The following is an 18,134-nucleotide window of genomic DNA, read 5'->3' as shown; positions in this document are numbered from 1 at the left end:
AAGGGTAGTCACACTCAGAAAAGTATCTTCGACTGAAAGCTCTTGGCATAGCATCTGCCTAAACCTGAGCTGAGCTTTTGGGTATTACAGTAAAACAGATAATAAATAAGAACACTATGAAATAATAATCAGCACTTCACTCTTCACTATCACCTGGAAAAAATGCAAGACTGCGAGAAATGTAAAGAGCTCCATCAATTTACATTATGAAAACAAAGATCAAGAAGGAGATGGATCCCAGCCCACCTCCTAGCTGCTTGCTCACTTACCAGCGAGGATACAAAGAACAGAAGATTTTCAGTGTTCAGGTAGGTGTTTGCAGCTCTAACTATTGGGGAGAAAATAAAAAATCATCTATTGACTTGTAAACTAAGCACTATGGCTCCTCAATCCCAGGCTGAGGCTCCCATGGCTTTCAGCTCTCCAGATTCTTCTGCAGCTGGGCTCTCTCCTACTGAGCATTTGCTGTCATGGCCACTTTTGGCATCACGTGCCAATTCGATCACAGCAGAGTTTACACCAAACACACCCTGCTCTGCTTTCTCTCACACTTGTCACTCCAGCAGCCGACTGCTTCCATGATAGGGATTGAAACCCAAGAGCAGAACAGATGCAGCTGATCAAAGACTAAATAAAAAACAAGAGGTTCCTAGAGAATGTCCCCAGACAGCTTTCAGAGGCCATGAAGCAGCTGCACAGGATGCAGAGTTGAGAGTCTCCACAGGTTAAGTGTTTACCAACTGGGCTACAACGCTGCCCGAAGCCCCAGAGATGTTTAGCTGCTGTAGCACGAGACCAGAGACCAGTGTGAGAACCATTGAGCACTACAAAATACAGCTCTCCAGTCCAGCTGGCTCTGAGGCCCCATGCTGCACACAGGGATCCTGATATCTTAAAACATACCATTTCAGAAGCAATTACACTGGCACAGGCCAAGCCTATAGATCACTACCGTTAATTTGAGCACTACATTATGGATGCATGTATGTAGCTAGGCAGTCCTGACTCTGCATGCTGTAGTGGCTAGGCAGGGAGGTTGCCTCGGACACATATATATCAAAATAGGACTCTCAGAGTCCTGTGCGGTACTGAACTGGGAACTGCCACATGAAGCTACAGAAGGCTTTGGGCAGCCTCCATGCAAGTGGGTACACACGGTCCATTACCTCTTTCAGTTCCTCTTCACACTCCACTTCAGAGCCCTCAGCCCACTTCCTTCCTGCTCCTCCCAGTGGAGGGGGAGAGTTCCTCTTCTCAAGCCCAAAGCTGTTCTTGTTCCCTCTGCCATCTGGGAAGCAGGGCGGCTGGGTCTGGTCTGGAGAGGATTCTAGACAAATATTCCAGCAAAGGAAACAAAAAGGAGCATTAGAGTCAGATGCTGCCGCCAACGAAATCTGGGCTCGAGGGGGGAGGGGCTTGCAGGGTTTTTTTTGTTTTTTTTCCTCTTTTTCTTTGGAAAAAGAAATGCAGACAAGTCAGTAGCTCCCCCCTAAGCAACAGATGCCTGAGTCAGGAATCAGATTTCACAGCAGCTGGGAGCTCAGCGGGCCTCCCATTCCACCTGCACCCTGATGATCATCACACATTTCCTTTAGCATCACCACAGTCTATCAGATGCTGCCCACGGACACAGACTGCCTGAAATCACATCTCAACTGGCTGGCTGCGTCATGCTGAAGTCACACTATCCACCTGCTGCATGCAGCTCATGATGTCGCTAGCTAAATCACACAACTTCGGCAACACAGGCCTCTCTCACCAGAGACAAAGCAGCTCTTCCTTAGCTGGGGAGAGCAAGTTTCTTCCTACCCCAGCCCCTTTGCTCTTCCTGCCTTTTTCCAGGCTGCACCTTGCATGTGAACTCCCCACCCCAGTACCCAAATTCATTCAAATCCCTCCTCAGCACTCACTTCTAACCAGACTCCCGTTGTGCAGTGTTCCTTACCACAGGAAAGAGGAAGGACGAGAGTGCGATCAATACAAAGGGGGCTCTTCATTGAAGCGGCTGGACACAGACAGACCCTGTGGTTTTCCCTGACCCCATAACTTCCAGACTGACTGACGCAGTTTGCGCTGCCAAGTGTCACTACACATCTCCTGAAATCCTGGTCTGGACCATTCAGTCATAAAAAGACCTGCTGACTATGCTAGTGGTATCAAAATATCTGTCAGTGGCCTAAAGCCTCTCACAGCTGACTTGTGTGGTTTGCAAGCAGCTTGGGGCACAGAACACATCTTCCTGCATGGAACATGCTGCAGGCACGTAATGCATCTTTGGAGAACGTCACTGTGTTCTCCAACTGAGAGCAACAATATACTATTTGAATTCAAGTCCTGCCTCCAATGTGCTAGGCATAGTCCAAACGCACAATCCCTGCCCTGAAGAACCTGTGATCTAATAATATTTGGCACTTGTAAAGCTGGGCCAGTATCATCAGCCCCATTTCACAGCTCGGACAAACGAGGCAGAGAGGTGAAGTGACCCACCCTAGCTCTCACAGGGAGTTGGCAGCTGAGTCATGAGTAGAACCAAGGAGTCCTGGCCGCCAGCCCCACTCACATACAAATTGCAAACGGATACAGTCATCAGCAACATACAGCCGACCCCGGCTCAGTGACTGTGCCTGGCCTGCAGGGCCGGCTTTAGCAAGTGCGGGGCCTGATTCCTGGGGGGGCGGGACTTGTACTCACTGAGCGGCGCCCCCAGTCTTTGGCAGCACTTCAGATTGCCGGCCGGGGTTGCGGGGCCGCAGGGCTGCTGCGCTCCGGCCGAAGCTCTGGCTGGGGTTGCGGGGCCGCGGGGCTTGCTGCGCTCCAGCCGGTGCTCTGGCCAGGGGAGCAGGGCTGTCAAAGCCCCCTGAGGAGCAGACCGCCACCGGGGTGAGTAAAAAAAAAATTAAAAAGCCGCCTAAGGCACGGGGCCCGATTCCGGGGAATCGGCCTAAAGCCGGCCCTGCTGGCCTGGGCCAAGTTACCTTCAGTTTGTGTGCTCTTGGCAAGGGGCTGCATCCGCCTCGGACTTTTGATCTCAGATGGAGCCTCTGAGCTGTCGCACTGCTCTCTTTTTTCAGCTGGTGCTATGGCCAGCTTGGCCAATGGTGGTGGATCTCCTGTTGGAAAGTAAACAGGTCAGGCTCTCTTTTTGTGAAAGAGGCAGTGAAGAGGCATTCAGGGCACAGCCAGAAGACTGAATGGATAAGAAAGGAGTCAGTGGACAGAATTTAGTAGAAGCTCTACCAAGGATCATCTAGTCCACCCCATAGGCGTTGACTTCCCGTCTGCCCTGTGCATGCTCAATTCTCCCCGTCCCACCCCTGGCCCTGCCTGCCCCTGCACCACCCTCGCCCAGCCCCAATCCCACCCTCTTCCTCCAAGTCCCCACTCTTGCCCCGTCTCTTTACCGCCTCCTCTCCTGAGCGTGCCACGTCGCCAATTCCTCTCTCTCCTCCCGAGAGCCCTAAGTGCTGCCAAACAGCTGTTAGGTGGCGGGAGGGAAGCGCTGGGAAGGAGAGGAGCAGGGACAGGGCGTGCTTAGGGGAGGATGTGGCGAGGAGGGGTGGGTGCTGGGGGAGCTTGGCTGCCGGTGGATGCAGAGCACCCGCTAATTTTTCCCTGTGGGTGCTCCAGCCCTGCAGCACCCACGGGAGTTGGCACCCATGGTCCACCCCGTACCAAGCCAGGACACACTCCCCAGATAGAGGATGGTATCAGACTCTAAACCAATCATCTTTTACTATTAGGTGGTTACCTACTAGTCAGACAATATTAGACCAGGGCTTTGGAGCGGAGCCTGGAGCTCGAGCGCAGACCAGGAGATTTTATGCCCGGAGCTGGGGCAGAGCAATTCAAAAATGTGATTGCTCCAAATCCCTGTATTAGACTGCAGCTGTTCACTCCTCACTCTAATGCCAGGTATCACCATAAGCCATTCCTCTCCCTCTCTAGAAGTTGTTCAACTTTCAGATACTTTTAGAAGTGTGTTTCCACCCCTGGGGCATTGCCTGGGCTAGCTGAACACGTCTAGTTCTCACAGCTTTTCGCACATATCAAACCCTCCAGCCCCATCAGCAATTTCTCTATACTCTGAGTTGCCTCTAACTGTTCTTTGCATCTCTCTGGGACTGACGTGATGTTCACAGGGGCAGAGACAGGACAGCTGTACCTTTCTCCAGTGCATTCAGGCTAAGGGCATTGACAACATTCATGAATTAAGCCACCCACCTTCCCCCACCCGCACCCCTCTACTGTGCCAATTCATTCATTGATGAATCTCCCTTTCCAATCATCTCACCCAGAAAAAGTCCCCTACCCACATACACAACATGACCTGGTTCTCTATTTCAAATCTGGCTTCCGCTCTCTGATGCAATTGGCCTGAGAAAGGGTCAGCGCATAGTCATTTGGAAACTGAGAAATAGCTAGGATACCAACTGGCTAATTCACTAGCAGTCATTCTGCACCAATCCCAACTTCTATACGATTTTTACACTGAGACAGGGTGGTCGTTGCTAGCTTGTCTCTGTCCATGGACAATTCCTGAGTCCACTGGATTTTCAGACAAAGCAGAAGTGCTCTTTCCCTCCATGGCTTTCTTCAGACCTTCCAAATGCTGAGTACATTTCAGAGCAGGATAGCTGCTTGTGGAAGAACATGCTTACTCAGCTCTAAACGCACTCCTCTTGCTCCAGCGTGGTTTCCAATGACAGAAGTGCAGCAACTGGAGTTTAGAAGGTTGGTTAATCCCTAATTTTAACATGTTTCTGCAGCAGGATCCAGCAAACTGAGATATCCTACACAGAAAAGCAGAGCTGGAATATTTTGTTTACCCAGAATAAAAAATGCAAAGCATGGTGAAGGACTTCAGGCAGAATCATCCCTTCGATTGTCAGGGGCCTGGGTGGGTATCTGTGTTTTTGTCTTGTTTTCTTGATGTTTTTATTTACCTTGAGCATGTTCTGTTGAGCTGGGCTGGTAAACAAAGGCTCTCTGATTCTTCACGGAACGTTGATGAGATTTAGCACCTTTGGGGTCTTGATCTAAGAGAAATTAAGGAAAACAGGTACAAGAAGTAAATCATCTACTGAGCCAAGCCACAGGCCACTCAGATGCCCCAGAGATGGCCACAGTAAAGAATCCTGAATAGAACAGGATCACTATTTTCCAAATCAAGAAGTTATTCCAGTCCTGGGCTCCCCAAGCATACAGCAGTTCTGACGTCCCTCATTCCTGGCCCACAGCCCTTCGGCTCTTACGTCCCCCCACTGCTCTACCAATGCATCCCACTACTCCTGAGCTAGAACATCCTCTACTGCCAAGAAGCTGCTCAGGCTGAACTGTGCTAATCTTGGGGAGGTTTGGGAAGGCAGAATATGCACAAGGCTGAGAAGAGCACAATCATATAACAGTGCATTGAAGCTAGTGGGGGTTATATTTGTGTCTGATGCAGGTGCTAATTACTCAAATGTGCACTGGAGCCAGCCCATCAGATTGGTGGGGAGCTGGCAAAATTCACTGATATAAGATTTGTATTTTTTAAAGCAGTGGGACTTGGCGGGAGGAGAGAGTGGAGCTGCCACAAGCTCAGCCCTACAGGCCAGGGTTGACAGGACTACCATACTTGTCTCTGCTGCACCCTGTGTGGGCAAGCAAGGGGCAGGACTGATGGCCCACACTGGAGCTGCAGGTGTAACTTCTAGCTCTGGCAGACAGACCTGCGCCAGCTGTGATGGACTAGCATGCTACAAATAGAAATACTGCTGCAGCAACGTGAAGGGCTAGCAGCCTGAGTACATACACAGGGCTTCAGATGGAAGTGAACTCCAGGCAGCTAGCCCCAGTTCCAGGGTAGATTAAGAGTCCCACCCAGTTCTTCAGTTTCCCCTGTCAGGAAGATGCTGGACTGGAAGACAACTCCAAGTGACTACAGAACATGAGATCTGTTCTCCGGGCCAGTCAGAATACATCCCAATAATGACAAACCTGCCCTCACCTCTATCAGACAAAGGGATCTGTTACAGTCTCAAAGAGAACCTGAGAGGCCTCATCTTCAGGAGAGTTCTGGGGACATTACCTATCAGGGTTCCCTTAAAGTCCTCAAATGGAGGGTTCTTCTGGTCCACTCTCCTGCTCTCCATTTTTTTCCTCGGTGCCTGAAGATGGCTCTCCCCCTCAGCAGAGGCTCTGCACACTTGCGAGTGGGTGTAAGCAATATTCATCCATGAACTGTAGAGATTAAAGGTCAAATTAGGAAAATAAAGGGCCACATAGATGCAGATGAGGTTTCGCTCCTCTAGGTTTAAAAGCCAAGACTAAATTATCCGTGATGATATCTACCCCCAGTCAGGAAACCTGTGATCTAGTTGTGCAGATTAAGAAGATATTTGAACTGGAGGGGAAAAAAAAAAGAGAAAATCAGCTGTCTGGATTTTGTGGCCATGTAACAAATTCTAAGACGGTTGGCCACGTACTGGTAATTTGGAACACTAACATCTGATGTTCCTTCAAAGAGAAGCTCTCTGTGTTTGGTGCTACAATGCTTCCATCTGATCCATACACGAAGGAATTCTTGCGTACAGCAGGGATACAGACTGAATGCTATTTTGCCATACAACACCTCATAAACCTTATGGTGAAGTCCTTGCACCATCTCCAGCTGATCCCCACTCAGCCCCTTGATAAATGTGGAGTTTATGGCTCAGTTTGCACAGCTCCTCAGATGAGAGCTGTTGTGCTAACTGAGCCTACAAATTTACCCAAATTGTGAGTTAAACTGTAAAAAGTGAATGAATGTTTATAGTATGGGTAACAAAATGGAGGAACTAGAACTACTGGTGCAGGAAGTGAAGCCAGATATTACAGGGATGTCAGAAAGATGGTGGAATAGTAGTCATGGCTGGAGTACAGGTAATGAAGGCTGTGTGTTGTTCAGGAAAGACAGAAATAAAGATAAAGGTGGTAGAGCAGCACTGTATGTTAATGATGGGTTGATTGTACAGAAATTAGAAGTGATGGAATGGATAAGACAGAGTCCATTTGGGTCAAAATCACTTTGGGAAAGAAAACTACCAATGGCTACTCTAGGATAGTGCTCGGGGTATGCTAAAGACCCCAGGATCCAATCTGGATATGGACCGACACCTTGTTAATATTTTAATGAAATAAATACAATCGTAAATTGTGTGATTATGGCAGACTTTAACGTCTAAGATATAGACTGGAAGACAAGAGCTACTAGTGATAGTAGAGCCCAGATTTCCTGGATGTGATAGCTGGCAGATGTCTTCATCAAAAAGAGTTGATGCCATTTTAGGTTTGGCACTGGTGAATAGTGAGGACCTCACAGAAGAACTGGTTGCAGGGGACAACCTTGGTTCGAGAGACCATGAGCTAATTCAGTTCAAACTGAATGAAAGGATAAACCAAAACAAATCTGCAAGCAGGTTCCCTGATTTCAAAAGGGCAAACTTTAAAATATTAAGGGGGAATTAGCTAGGGAAATGGACTGGACTGAAGAACTCAAAGATCTGAATGTGGAGGAGGCTTGGAATTACTCTAAGTCAAAGTTGCAGAAACTTTGCCTGCACCCCAAGAAAGGGGAAAAAATTCATAGGGAAGTGTTGCAGACCAAGCATCTCAAAGAGGTGATAAAGAGAAAGCAGAAAACCTACAAAGAATGGAAGATGGGAAGGATCAGCAAGGAAATCTACCCTTTGGAGGTCAGAAAGTGTAAGGATAAAGTGAGAACTGCTGAAAGCTAAGTAGAGTTGGACCCTGCAAAGGAAATTATGTTTGCCTAAGTTAGGTCGGCATACAGCCGACACAGTAATTAAAAAAAAGAAGTAGGATCGCCAAGCACTGAGGATGGGGTGGAGATTAAATACTTTGCCTCAGTTTTTAATGAGGCTAATGAAGAGTTTAGGGGTAGTGGCAGGGTAGTTAATGGGAACAAGGATATGGAAGTAGAAATTACCACATCCAAGGTGGAAGACAAACTCAAACATCTTAATGGGACTAAATCGGGGAGCCTGGATAATCTCCATCCAAGAATATTAAAGGAACTAGCACACGAAATTGGGAGCCCAATAGCAAGGATTTTTAATGAATCTGTAAACTCATGGGTCATACCCTATGACAGGTGAATTGGTAACATAGTACAGTACCTATTTTGAAAAAAAGTCATCCAGGAAATTACAGGCCTGTTAGTTTGACCTCAACTGTATGCAAGGTCTTGGAAGAAATTTTGAAAGAGAAAGTAGTTAAGGACATAAAGGTAAACGGTAATTGAGATAGAATATAACATGTGTTTACAAAAGGTAGATCATGCCAGACCAACACGATCTCCTTCTTTGAGGAAAAAAACCTGATTTTTTTAACAAAGGAAATGCAGTAGATCTAATCTGTCTGGATTTCTGTAAGGCATTTGATAGAGTTCCACATGGGAAATTATTAGTTAAATTGCAGAAGATGGGGATCAATATGAAAATTGGAAGGTGGATAAGGAATTGGTTAAAGGGGAGACTACAATGGGTCATACTGAAAGGTGAACTGTCGGGCTGGACAAAATTTACTAGTGGAGATCCTCAGGGATCGGTCTTGGGACTAATCTTATTTAACATTTTTATTACTGACCTTAGCACAAAAAGTGGCATTGTGCTAATAAAATCTGCAGATGACATAAAATCGAGTGGATCACCAATATGGAGGAGGACCAGCATATCATACAAGAAGGTCTGGATGACCTTGAAAACTGGAGTAATAGAAATGAGATAAAATGTAATAGTGCAAAGTCAGGCACTTAGGGACTAACAAGAAGAATTTTTTCTATAAACTGGGGATTTATCAGTTGCAAGTGACAAAGAAAGGAGACCTGGGTGTGTGTTGGTTGATCACAGAATGACTATGAACTGTCAACATGATTGCGGCCATGAAAAAGGGTAATGTAATCCTAAAATGCATCAGGCGAGGTATATCCAGTAGAGACAAGTATAACGATACTAACACTTCCAATACACTGGTGAGACGTCATCTGGAATACTGTGTGCAATTCTGGTCTCCCACATTTAAGAAAGATGAATTCAAACTGGAACAGGTGCAGAGAAAGGCTACTAGGATGAACTGAGGAATGGAAAACCTACCTTGCGAGAGGAGACTGAAAGAGCTTGGCTTGTTTAGCCTAACTAAAAGAAGGTTGAGGGGAGATATGATTGCTCTCTATAAATGTGTCAGAGGGATAGATACCAGGGAGGGAGAGGAGTTATTTCAGTTAAGTGCCAATGTGGACACAAAAACAAATGGATATAAATTGGCCATCAGCAAGTTTAGGCTTGAAATTAGACAAAAGTTTCTAACCATCAGAGGAGTGAAGTTCTGGAACAACCTCCCAATGGAGGGGGAAAGGAGGAGGACACGGCCCTAACTGGCTTCAAGACTGAGCTTGATAAGTTTATAAAGAGGATGGTACAAGGAGATTGCCTACAATTGCATGTAGACAATCTGCAACTGCTAGTAGCAAATATCCCCTATGGCCGGTGATGGAGCACTAGATGGGGAGGGTTCTGAGTTACTAGAGACTTCTTTCCCAGGGTCTTGTCCACATGCTCAGGGTAAACTGACCACCATATTTGAGGCTGGGAAGGATTTTCCCCTCAGGTCAGATTGGCAGAGACTGGGGTTTTTTAGCCTTCCTCTGCAGCATGGGACACAGGTCACTGTCAGGTTTAAACTAGTGTAAATGGTGGTTTCTCTGTAACATTAAGTCTTTAAATCATGACTTGAGGACTTCAGTAACTCAGCCAGAGGTTATGAGTCTGTTACAGAGGTGGGTGGATGGGGTTCTGTGGCCTGCGATGTGCAGGAGGTCAGACTAGATGATCATGATGGTCACTTCTGACCTTAAAGTCCCAGACACTAGGCCAGAGAGAAGGAGCCAGATGACATCGCCATCTCTACTGGCTAAATCCAAATACGCCTGCGATGTCAGACTTTGTCACACGTCTCACCCCCGCATGTGTTCATTTCCTTCCCCACCTTATTTCTTCTCCTTCCCATCCCTCCTTCTTCGTTTTACTTCTGTTTAATAAGAGTCTGGCCTAGGTGGCCAAGACTGTATATTCTGCAATTCTGCTGTAAGCCTGTGAGCAAAAATGGCAGCTACATGCAATGCCTTAAACAGCCTGAAGCTGAGACAAGTCTGCCAGGTCCCTGAGGGTATCTCCACACAGCAACTAGACACTCACAGCTTGCCTGTGCCAGCTGTCTTGGGGTCGCAGGGCTCTGGCTGTGAGCCTGTTTCACTTCTGTGCAGACCACTTGGCTTGGACTGCAACGCAGATGTAGGATCCTGAGAGATGGGAGGGTTCCAGAGCTCAGGCTCCAGCCGGAGCCCGGAAATCTACACAGCAGTGAAACAGCCCACAGCCTAAGCCCCACGAGCTGGAGTCAGCTGGCACAGGCCAGCCACAAAGTCTTCTTTGCTGTGTAAGCATACTCTGGATGACTGACCAGACAGTGTGCTGGGTTTCTCCAGCAGTGATACTGCAAGTGAGAGTCAATACCAGAGCCAGAAACTGCATTTTCTCTCTTTGCTGCTCTTTTCTCTCCCTCTTTTGTGTTTATTCCTCTTGTCTTGTCTTCTAGGAACCAGGATTGGACTTGAACAGCAGCAGCAGCAATAACAGAGGTAAGTCCTCATGTTGCTCTGGATATTTCAGGAGCTGCACTGCTCTGGAGTGAATGTGTCCAACCCTCCTTGGCCAGAGGGATGGGGAACAGTCACGGTAACATGTTATGATGGTAAGAGCAAATACAGTCGAGTGAGAAGGAAACCCACAGAGAAGAAAACCTCCCAGTCTAGGGCAGTGCTACTTGGGGCTGGACCTACTCATCCTGCTGTGGAACTCCTGCTCCTTTCCCTTGATGGCTCTGCTGCTTCTTACATCCCTCCTCTTCCTGACTGCACAAGGACTTGGTAGCACCAGCCTTGGGAAAGACGCAAGACATTAGCAGTCTCATATTGGTAGCCAAAATGTTTGCATCACAAGGTGAAGACACCAATATAAAATTGCTCTTTAAAACAAGGCATGCTCTCCTTCCCTTGAGCTACATTACAGCACCCAAGGAACTGGCTAGGGTTGCAGATGGGGAAAGAACATTCATCTTGGGCCATATGGGGACCGCAGGTGTTTACTAACTATGTTGAGACAAAGTTCCACATCACGCAGTTTAGACTCCCCTCCCACCCTCACATAACCCAACTTTTGGCACAGGCTCCTCCTGTACATCATCCATCTCCTGGGACCAATGATCTCTAGTACACATTTCCTAGGGTTTGGTGGTCTGTCCAGTTTTGAGGGCCCCGGGTGATGGAGCTTCCTTTACATCTTTGATGAGACCAGAATCCACAAGTTAATCCACATCACTGCTCCAAAAGTCCTTCCTGTAGAAAGGACTGGACTAGTGGCCTTAGGTGACTGTGGACCTTGAACTCCTGAGTTCTGCTTCTAGATCACTGTAATGCTTGAGTAAATGACTCCCTTCACACTGCATCAGTTCCCCAACCTGTAAAATGTGGAAGATAGTCCACACCTAGCTCACTGGTATGCTGAGAGGTTTAGCATCAGTGAAGTGTTTTGGAAAGCTTGAATTTACGATGGCCAAATTATCTCCCCTGATCTTCCCTTCCAAATGTTCTCCATTCCCTGCAGTCTCTGTAAGAACGGTTGGCACGATCCTCACCCTCACCTTCATTCAGGCCCGTAACATGGGAGTTTCCTTTCATTCCTCTCTCTTCTTTCCCCACATATTCAAGTCATATCTAAATCTTGCCACTTCTTCCTCCACAACCTCTCTATCTCTGCAGCTAAGAGCTCATGTCCAGGCCTTTATTTCCCATATCAACCTCTACAACCCCTCCTCTTCTCTGGCCTCCCTGCCGCCTACTTCACCTTCTCCAGTCCATAAAAAGCTCACTGTGCATTATCTCTTTGCTTCTTTAGAGTCGCTGATTGCTTAGGATTCCCAATAATTCAGGAATGAAGGACTTCATCCCTGAGCACCACTTAAAGTCAAGTGCTGCAGCTAAAATCTTACCAAGAGTTCCGACACTGCTAGCTCTCCATATGGCTCCTCATCGCAACTGGAAGAACGAGAACTGTCCCAAGGACTGCTCAGTGCATCTATGTCCTGAAATACAGAAGGAGGTGTCCAAGTCAGAGCCCACTCCACTTTCAGGCAGTTACGTTTTGATTTTCTAACATCTCTGTGTAGTTTCAACAGGATATGGTGTTCTTCTTCAGCTGATCTCCTAAAGTGCTGCACAGCGCTGCAGCCAGTAAACAGGTGGTGCTGCGTTCCACCACAGAGGTAACTGCATTTCAATGTGGGGAAGTCAAGATGCAATTGCTATTTTTATGGTCCGTAAAATGCTTTGAAATCCTCCTGCATGAAAATTGCCATACCAGATATCAAAGGTGTAAGACCACAGTGAAGGCTGACCAATAAGATATTAACCCTGCAATGTTCAGGAAGATTTTAATCATTGCAAGCATGTTTTGCAAGGGTGGTAAGTACATTATATATTCCATACACTCACCAGAACTGGTCTTTAGCTAACAAATATACACAAAGGTAAAAGGTATAGAGTTGAAATGTGAAAACCTGACTGATATGAATACAAGTCTGTGTTGTTTTACGCTTTCAAGTCTGGATTACCTAGCTAGAAGGCCAGATATGGATTGCTAACTGCATTTCATTTCTGCACTGTACATGGTGAAAGATGCTGTCATTATGTACAATGTGGAAGAGAAATCAACATGATAATTAATGAAAACTGAAAGGAAAGTTTGTGGTTGGAATCAGAAAAGCAGCTATATTTAAAAGTTTCCTTCTTACTCAAGCAAGCTTTCTTTTGTGTATCTCTGAGTCACATGGTAGCTGCTCAATTTGCTAACACAAACTGCTCTCCCAACTACGACAATGCAGCGATGGCCGAGAGAGGTGGATTCTGATCAGCCTCATGCATCCCACACAAAGCTGGAAGGCCTGTCAGCTGAGAGCCTATTTGGGAAGGCCCATCATTGTGGTACCTATTGCAAAATCTTCCTTACTAGTGAGGAGGTCAGAGGCACATGCGCATGTCTAGATTGGTTGAGTTGCTGCTCTGATGACCAGGAGATTGCTGAGCGATGTTCGGTTGCCAAGTTGATGGCATTTGTCTTGAATTCTCACTTTACAGAGTGGGCCCTGTGAAGGCTACTGTCTTCATTACTAGTGAGGAAGTCAGAGGCACACACGCATGTCTAGATTGGTTCCTGGGTTTGACCTTCCACCGTCATCCTGGTCAACTCTGAACCGAATCCAAACTAGCCATGGTAGATGCGGACATCTAATGCACAAATGGAAAATGAAGGACTCCCTAGTGTGCGAGTGTGGTTCCCTACGAGACCGTCAAACATATCACTACCTACTGCCCAATTTATAAATATGAAGGAGGCATTACTGCAATAAATTCTGCTACTCCTGATGTAGCCATTCAGCTCGATCAACTTCAGATGAAACTGTAGTTGCTGCTCTACACCAGCCATGTGAAAGAAGAAGGAGGTGGTCTAAATTTTCAGATCCCAGTGCTGACAGAAAAACCATCAGCGACTGATTTACAGTCAAAGCAAATGGGATCTGGAGTCACTGACTGAACTATAACTTAGTATCAGGCAAGATCAAGTGATAAGATGTTTCAATGAGAGTGGAGAGTGCTCAGCACCTTGCAGGATCCAGCCTTTAAGTTATCAAAGTATCTGATCTGATGTGAGCCAGTCAGAGGAATCACCCCAGTCCTCTGAAGGCAAAAGCCATAAGGTGAAGTAGTTTGCAGTCCATTGCACACTGCTGATTACTGTGCTTGCATGCCCACTCTTTATTGACAACTTGAATGAACAGAAACAGGCACAAGAAGGAGGAAAGTTATAGATGTGAACATGTTTTGGGGTGCCTCAAGTTACCAACCAACAAGGTGTTAAGTGGTAAGAACCTGCCACCCCCCACAGACATTGATGCCTTGCAGAGAATGCAGCCAAGTCCGACGTTTACTTGCCTCAAGTTGGCAGTTATTGGAAAGTTTCACTAAACAGTAGCCTATTCTCGTCTAAGAATTCAGGAGGAGGCCTGCAGGTCAGTTTATAGGGAGCAATCAGATATGCAGATATCAGATTAATCGTCCTGTAGTATATAAGAAAAGGGAGAAATCTAATGTTGTTTCTATTATACTTTCCTTCTCTCTTTTACTGGAAAGAGTGACAAGCTTGAGGGAGAGAAGAAACAAAGCTGATCGAAGGCTAGACGATAGGATTCACACGGAAAGGTCTATAAGCACCTGAGGGATGTCACTACCAAGGACGGAGAGGGATCGTTTAAGGTGCCCAAGGGAGTATAACTAGGGGATGGAATTAAGAAAAGGAAACCAGGCTGAATAGAAGGAGAAAATGCATGAAAGCAAAATCTTTTAGTCTGTGGAAGCGTCTCCAGAGGGAAAGTAGTAGAAACCCCATCACCTGGAGTTGTTACAATTAGACTGGACAAACGCTAAAAAACAAAATGTGCCACAGGAAACAATCCCGCATTGGTTGGAAGAGGGGCTGGATGCTCTAACAGGCCTTCTCCATCTCCAATTTCTATCAGTAGCTTTGAAAAGAGCAGCAGTGGCACAACTTTAAGGGGCACAGACACTTTCACGGAGGAAACAGCAGCTCCATGGAGATCCCTTCAACATGCCTTGTTCAATGGAAACCATGCTCTGTCAGCCCCAGCTTACCTTCTTGTTCCCAAACTCTCGCCAGCCCCCAACCTCTCGCATCTTTCTTCTCACCCTCATTTCCTCCTTCCAAACCAACCTGATGCTACCTTCTTATTACCTCTTCTTCCAGTCCTCTGTCAAATGGATGCTATTGACCTAAATGAAAGACATGTGGAAGCTTGCACTGAGGTGGGAGTAGGTGGACATGAAACCCATTCTCTAGAACCTTAGCTCCATGCTCCACTGTTGCTAATGCCAATATTTATAGTGAGAGACAGTAGCAGGATGTTTGTTCGGGACAGAGGTACGTTTAGCTCCAAAAGGGTAAAGTGCACTTGCATGGCACCATTCAGAACACTAAGCCTAAAGGACCAGCCTACTTCTGGTTTTCTATTCTCCAGCTACTCTGGCAGTTTGCTCCCACATTTCAAGTCTGACTAGATCTGTGAAGCTGACAAATGCTCGGAGCTCCTCTCCCAAACAGGGGTTTAGCCCTCAGCCTGTGTGATGTCTGGGAGGAGGATTCTCACTGAGGCTCAGAAGAGTCCTCCCCACTCTGCAGTTCATGAAGCAAAATTTACCAAAAAGGCTGCAGCTTGGAACTGACAGATTTGCCATAAGACAGTCAACTAAGGACACTGGCAACAAACTATCCTGGCACCAGCCATATTTCATTCCCCAGTCACTGCTCAATAACCCGCTCACGGTACAGTAGGAAGCCAGAGGACAACCTAGGACACACACAAAATATTCCAGAGCTCTTAGCAAAGGGGACTGGATTTTGTCTTTAAACAGCAAATCACTAATGCAGACAGGAATCAGTACAAAATTTTCCACCACTACTGATACTATTTAGTCCCCTTGTAGGCAGTCTCAGTAGAGAGGAGGATCATGGCCACCTTCAGAAGGCAGGATACTGGGCTAGATGGACCACTGGTCTGACTCCAATATGGCTGTTCTTATGGTGAAGGAGACAAACTTTCAAGCTTCACAGAGCTCTTCTTCAGGATGAAAAGGCCAGCAACTCACTGGGGCTGTCAATCAGCCAGAAGGCTGTCAATCTTTCACCAGCACAAAATTCACTTTGAAAAGTTCTTTTAAGAAAATAAGTGGTATCATCATCAAAACCCATCCCAAAAGATTTCACATTTACCTTAAGAGAAGGGAATTACAAGGAGCTTCTCCCTATATGAGTCCCCTCAAGCAGGTCAACTTCAGAAATGTTCCCTGTGATTAAAGGCAAGCGAGTGTGATGCCATTTTTTTGAACCAAACCCATGTTAGCTAAAGCACAAACTGGAACCTGGGATCTCAGAGATATTCTGTCCATGTCTTCAGGGGACAGCCCACAGCATGAGTTGGAACTTAGCTGTTTCATAAAATTTTCCCTTGACTAGTCACTTTTACCTTTAACATGGAAGTGCAGCCTTTGGAGACAGGGTCCCAACACACATCTCTTCTCAACACAAGTATCCACCTGCTCGATTAAAACTGAGCATTGTGTGCTGAGATACGTAGACTCTGTGGGCACACTTCTGCATTAAAGATGAGGGTAATCATGGTTTGCATTTAAAAGAAAATGCAGCCCAAAGGCTCATGACAAGCTGTCAGTGCAGCCCTGGGATGGGTAAACCTTGAATTCACCTTCTTTAGGCAGCTCCCAATGGCTCTGCCACCACTAGCTGCCACTTTACTAAAACACTTCTGACTGCTTTTCCATGTGACTCCCCACTCTTCCTCTATTCACTTCAATGATCCTGGAGAAGCACTCTGCTGCCACTAATACTAATATTCAGTATCACGAATTATAATGCAGACTTGTAACTGACTGCATGGGTCAGAATACCATAAGCCAAACAATGCAACAATAGCGAACTGATTCAGTAAGAGATGTCACAGCCTCTGCCTTATTCTATTTTTTCCAAATCTAGCTACTACTATTTCCTACGATCAGTTAGTTATTTCAGGTGAAGGATTTTGGACAACAAGTTACAGTTTCATTACTGTGAGCAAACCAACTTTGTGAGCTGATTCCTTCTCCCATATAGACACCACCTCTCCTGCTTTTCCCCACAACCCTGAATCCTTGGCAGACTCCTCAGCAACGATGCAGATGAACCGTGAAGTGAACATGTACTAACTCTCACAAGGTCCTAGATCTGAGTGTTTCCACTAGAAAACAAGCAAAATTTGGGTTATTCTGGAGACGTTTTGGTTTGGGGTTTGCTTGGACTCCCAGCTCAGGGGGATGAACTGGCATCAGAAAACGAACACCATGCCAAATCATCGAGTTCTGCACCATCACACCCAGAGGGCAGAGATCCATGAAGAGGGATGGGGCCAGGCGTCTGGTTTTCGACCAGAATGCCCGGTTGAAAAGGGACCCTGGTGGCGGTGCTGACTGGGCTGTTAAAAGTCTGGTCAGCAGAGCAGCATGGACCCAGGGCTAAGGCAGGCTCCCTACCTGCCCAGGCTCCGCACTGCTCCCAGAAGCAGTTGCCAGGTCCCCGTGGCCCCTATTTTAAAGGCACAGATGAGAGCGTTCCCCCATGCATGGGAACAGTTCATAAACTGAGAGCCAAATGCCACGCTGCTCCTGAGAGGGTTGTTCCTGGGTGTACGTACCATGCGGCAGGCCTGGCCTCCGCTTCCTCCCAGGAAGTCTCTGGTAGCTGCCTAGAAGTGCAGAAGGGCAAGGAGCTGGGGTTGTAGGTGGGCAACTGAAGTGGGCAGAGGGTAATATCCGGGGCGTAAGGAGCCTAGCACTGGAGGGAGGACTTACAGCAAGGAAATGGTGGAGGGGGGTGAAGGTGAGGCTAAGAGGCTAGGGGTCCCGAGAGGGCAAAAGCAGGTACTGGGCAGGCCTAGGAAGTCGAAGGGGCCTGGTGCGATCTAAGCTAGGGTGTGGGGGTCTGGAGCGGGGGAGGAGCTGGAGCTGCCCAGGGCAGTCGGAGTGAAGAGATTGGGGTGGTCCGGCGCTAGGGTGTGTGTGGGGTGGAGGAGACTGGAGCTGGGGGGGCTGGAACTGTCTAGTGCTGAGGAGCAGAGCTATCTATGGGGTGGGGCTTTCTGACACTAAGGGGCACTGTGGCCTATGGAGGGGGTCTGGATGGGAGAAGGAGTGGAGCTGGGGGGTGAGGCTTTCTGGCACTGAGAGGTGTGGGCCTGCCTAAGGGGGAGGGGCCGTGTCACGATGGGCTGGGGGCAGGGATGTCTATGAGGGGAGGGGCCGTGTTGCAACTGTCTATTGGAGAGGGGTCCTGTCAGGACTGGCTGGGGGCGGGGCTGTCTATGGGGAGGGGCCGTCTATGGAGGAGGGTCTGTGTCGTGACAGGCTGGGGGCAGGACTG

At 47.4% G+C, this 18,134-nt stretch overlaps 1 protein-coding gene across 4 annotated transcripts in view; it reads right to left on the bottom strand.

Moving 5' to 3' along the window:
* LOC116827320 (uncharacterized) overlaps positions 1-17,528 on the bottom strand; it is a 33,537-nt gene extending 16,009 nt beyond the window's left edge. For 2 of the 4 annotated variants that reach the window (XM_075063507.1, XM_032784737.2), the window contains exons 1-7: positions 17,410-17,528; positions 12,088-12,180; positions 10,880-10,977; positions 6,071-6,222; positions 4,944-5,036; positions 2,976-3,110; positions 1,167-1,327 (exon numbers count right to left, since the gene is read on the bottom strand). In XM_075063507.1, the coding sequence (XP_074919608.1) occupies positions 1,167-1,327; positions 2,976-3,110; positions 4,944-5,036; positions 6,071-6,222; positions 10,880-10,977; positions 12,088-12,180; positions 17,410-17,412 (735 nt within the window). In that variant the 5' untranslated portion in view covers positions 17,413-17,528. Of the gene's footprint in view, positions 1-1,166; positions 1,328-2,975; positions 3,111-4,943; positions 5,037-6,070; positions 6,223-10,879; positions 10,978-12,087; positions 12,181-17,409 lie in introns of those variants that run through there. The other 2 variants (XM_032784738.2, XM_032784740.2) reach the window with 2 other exon arrangements.
* Between the last annotated feature and the right edge of the window lie 606 nt (positions 17,529-18,134).

Source organism: Chelonoidis abingdonii, chromosome 1 (assembly GCF_003597395.2).
Source record: "Chelonoidis abingdonii isolate Lonesome George chromosome 1, CheloAbing_2.0, whole genome shotgun sequence".
Lineage (NCBI taxonomy): Eukaryota > Metazoa > Chordata > Testudines > Testudinidae > Chelonoidis > Chelonoidis abingdonii.
This window is presented reverse-complemented; position numbering and strand designations above follow the sequence as displayed.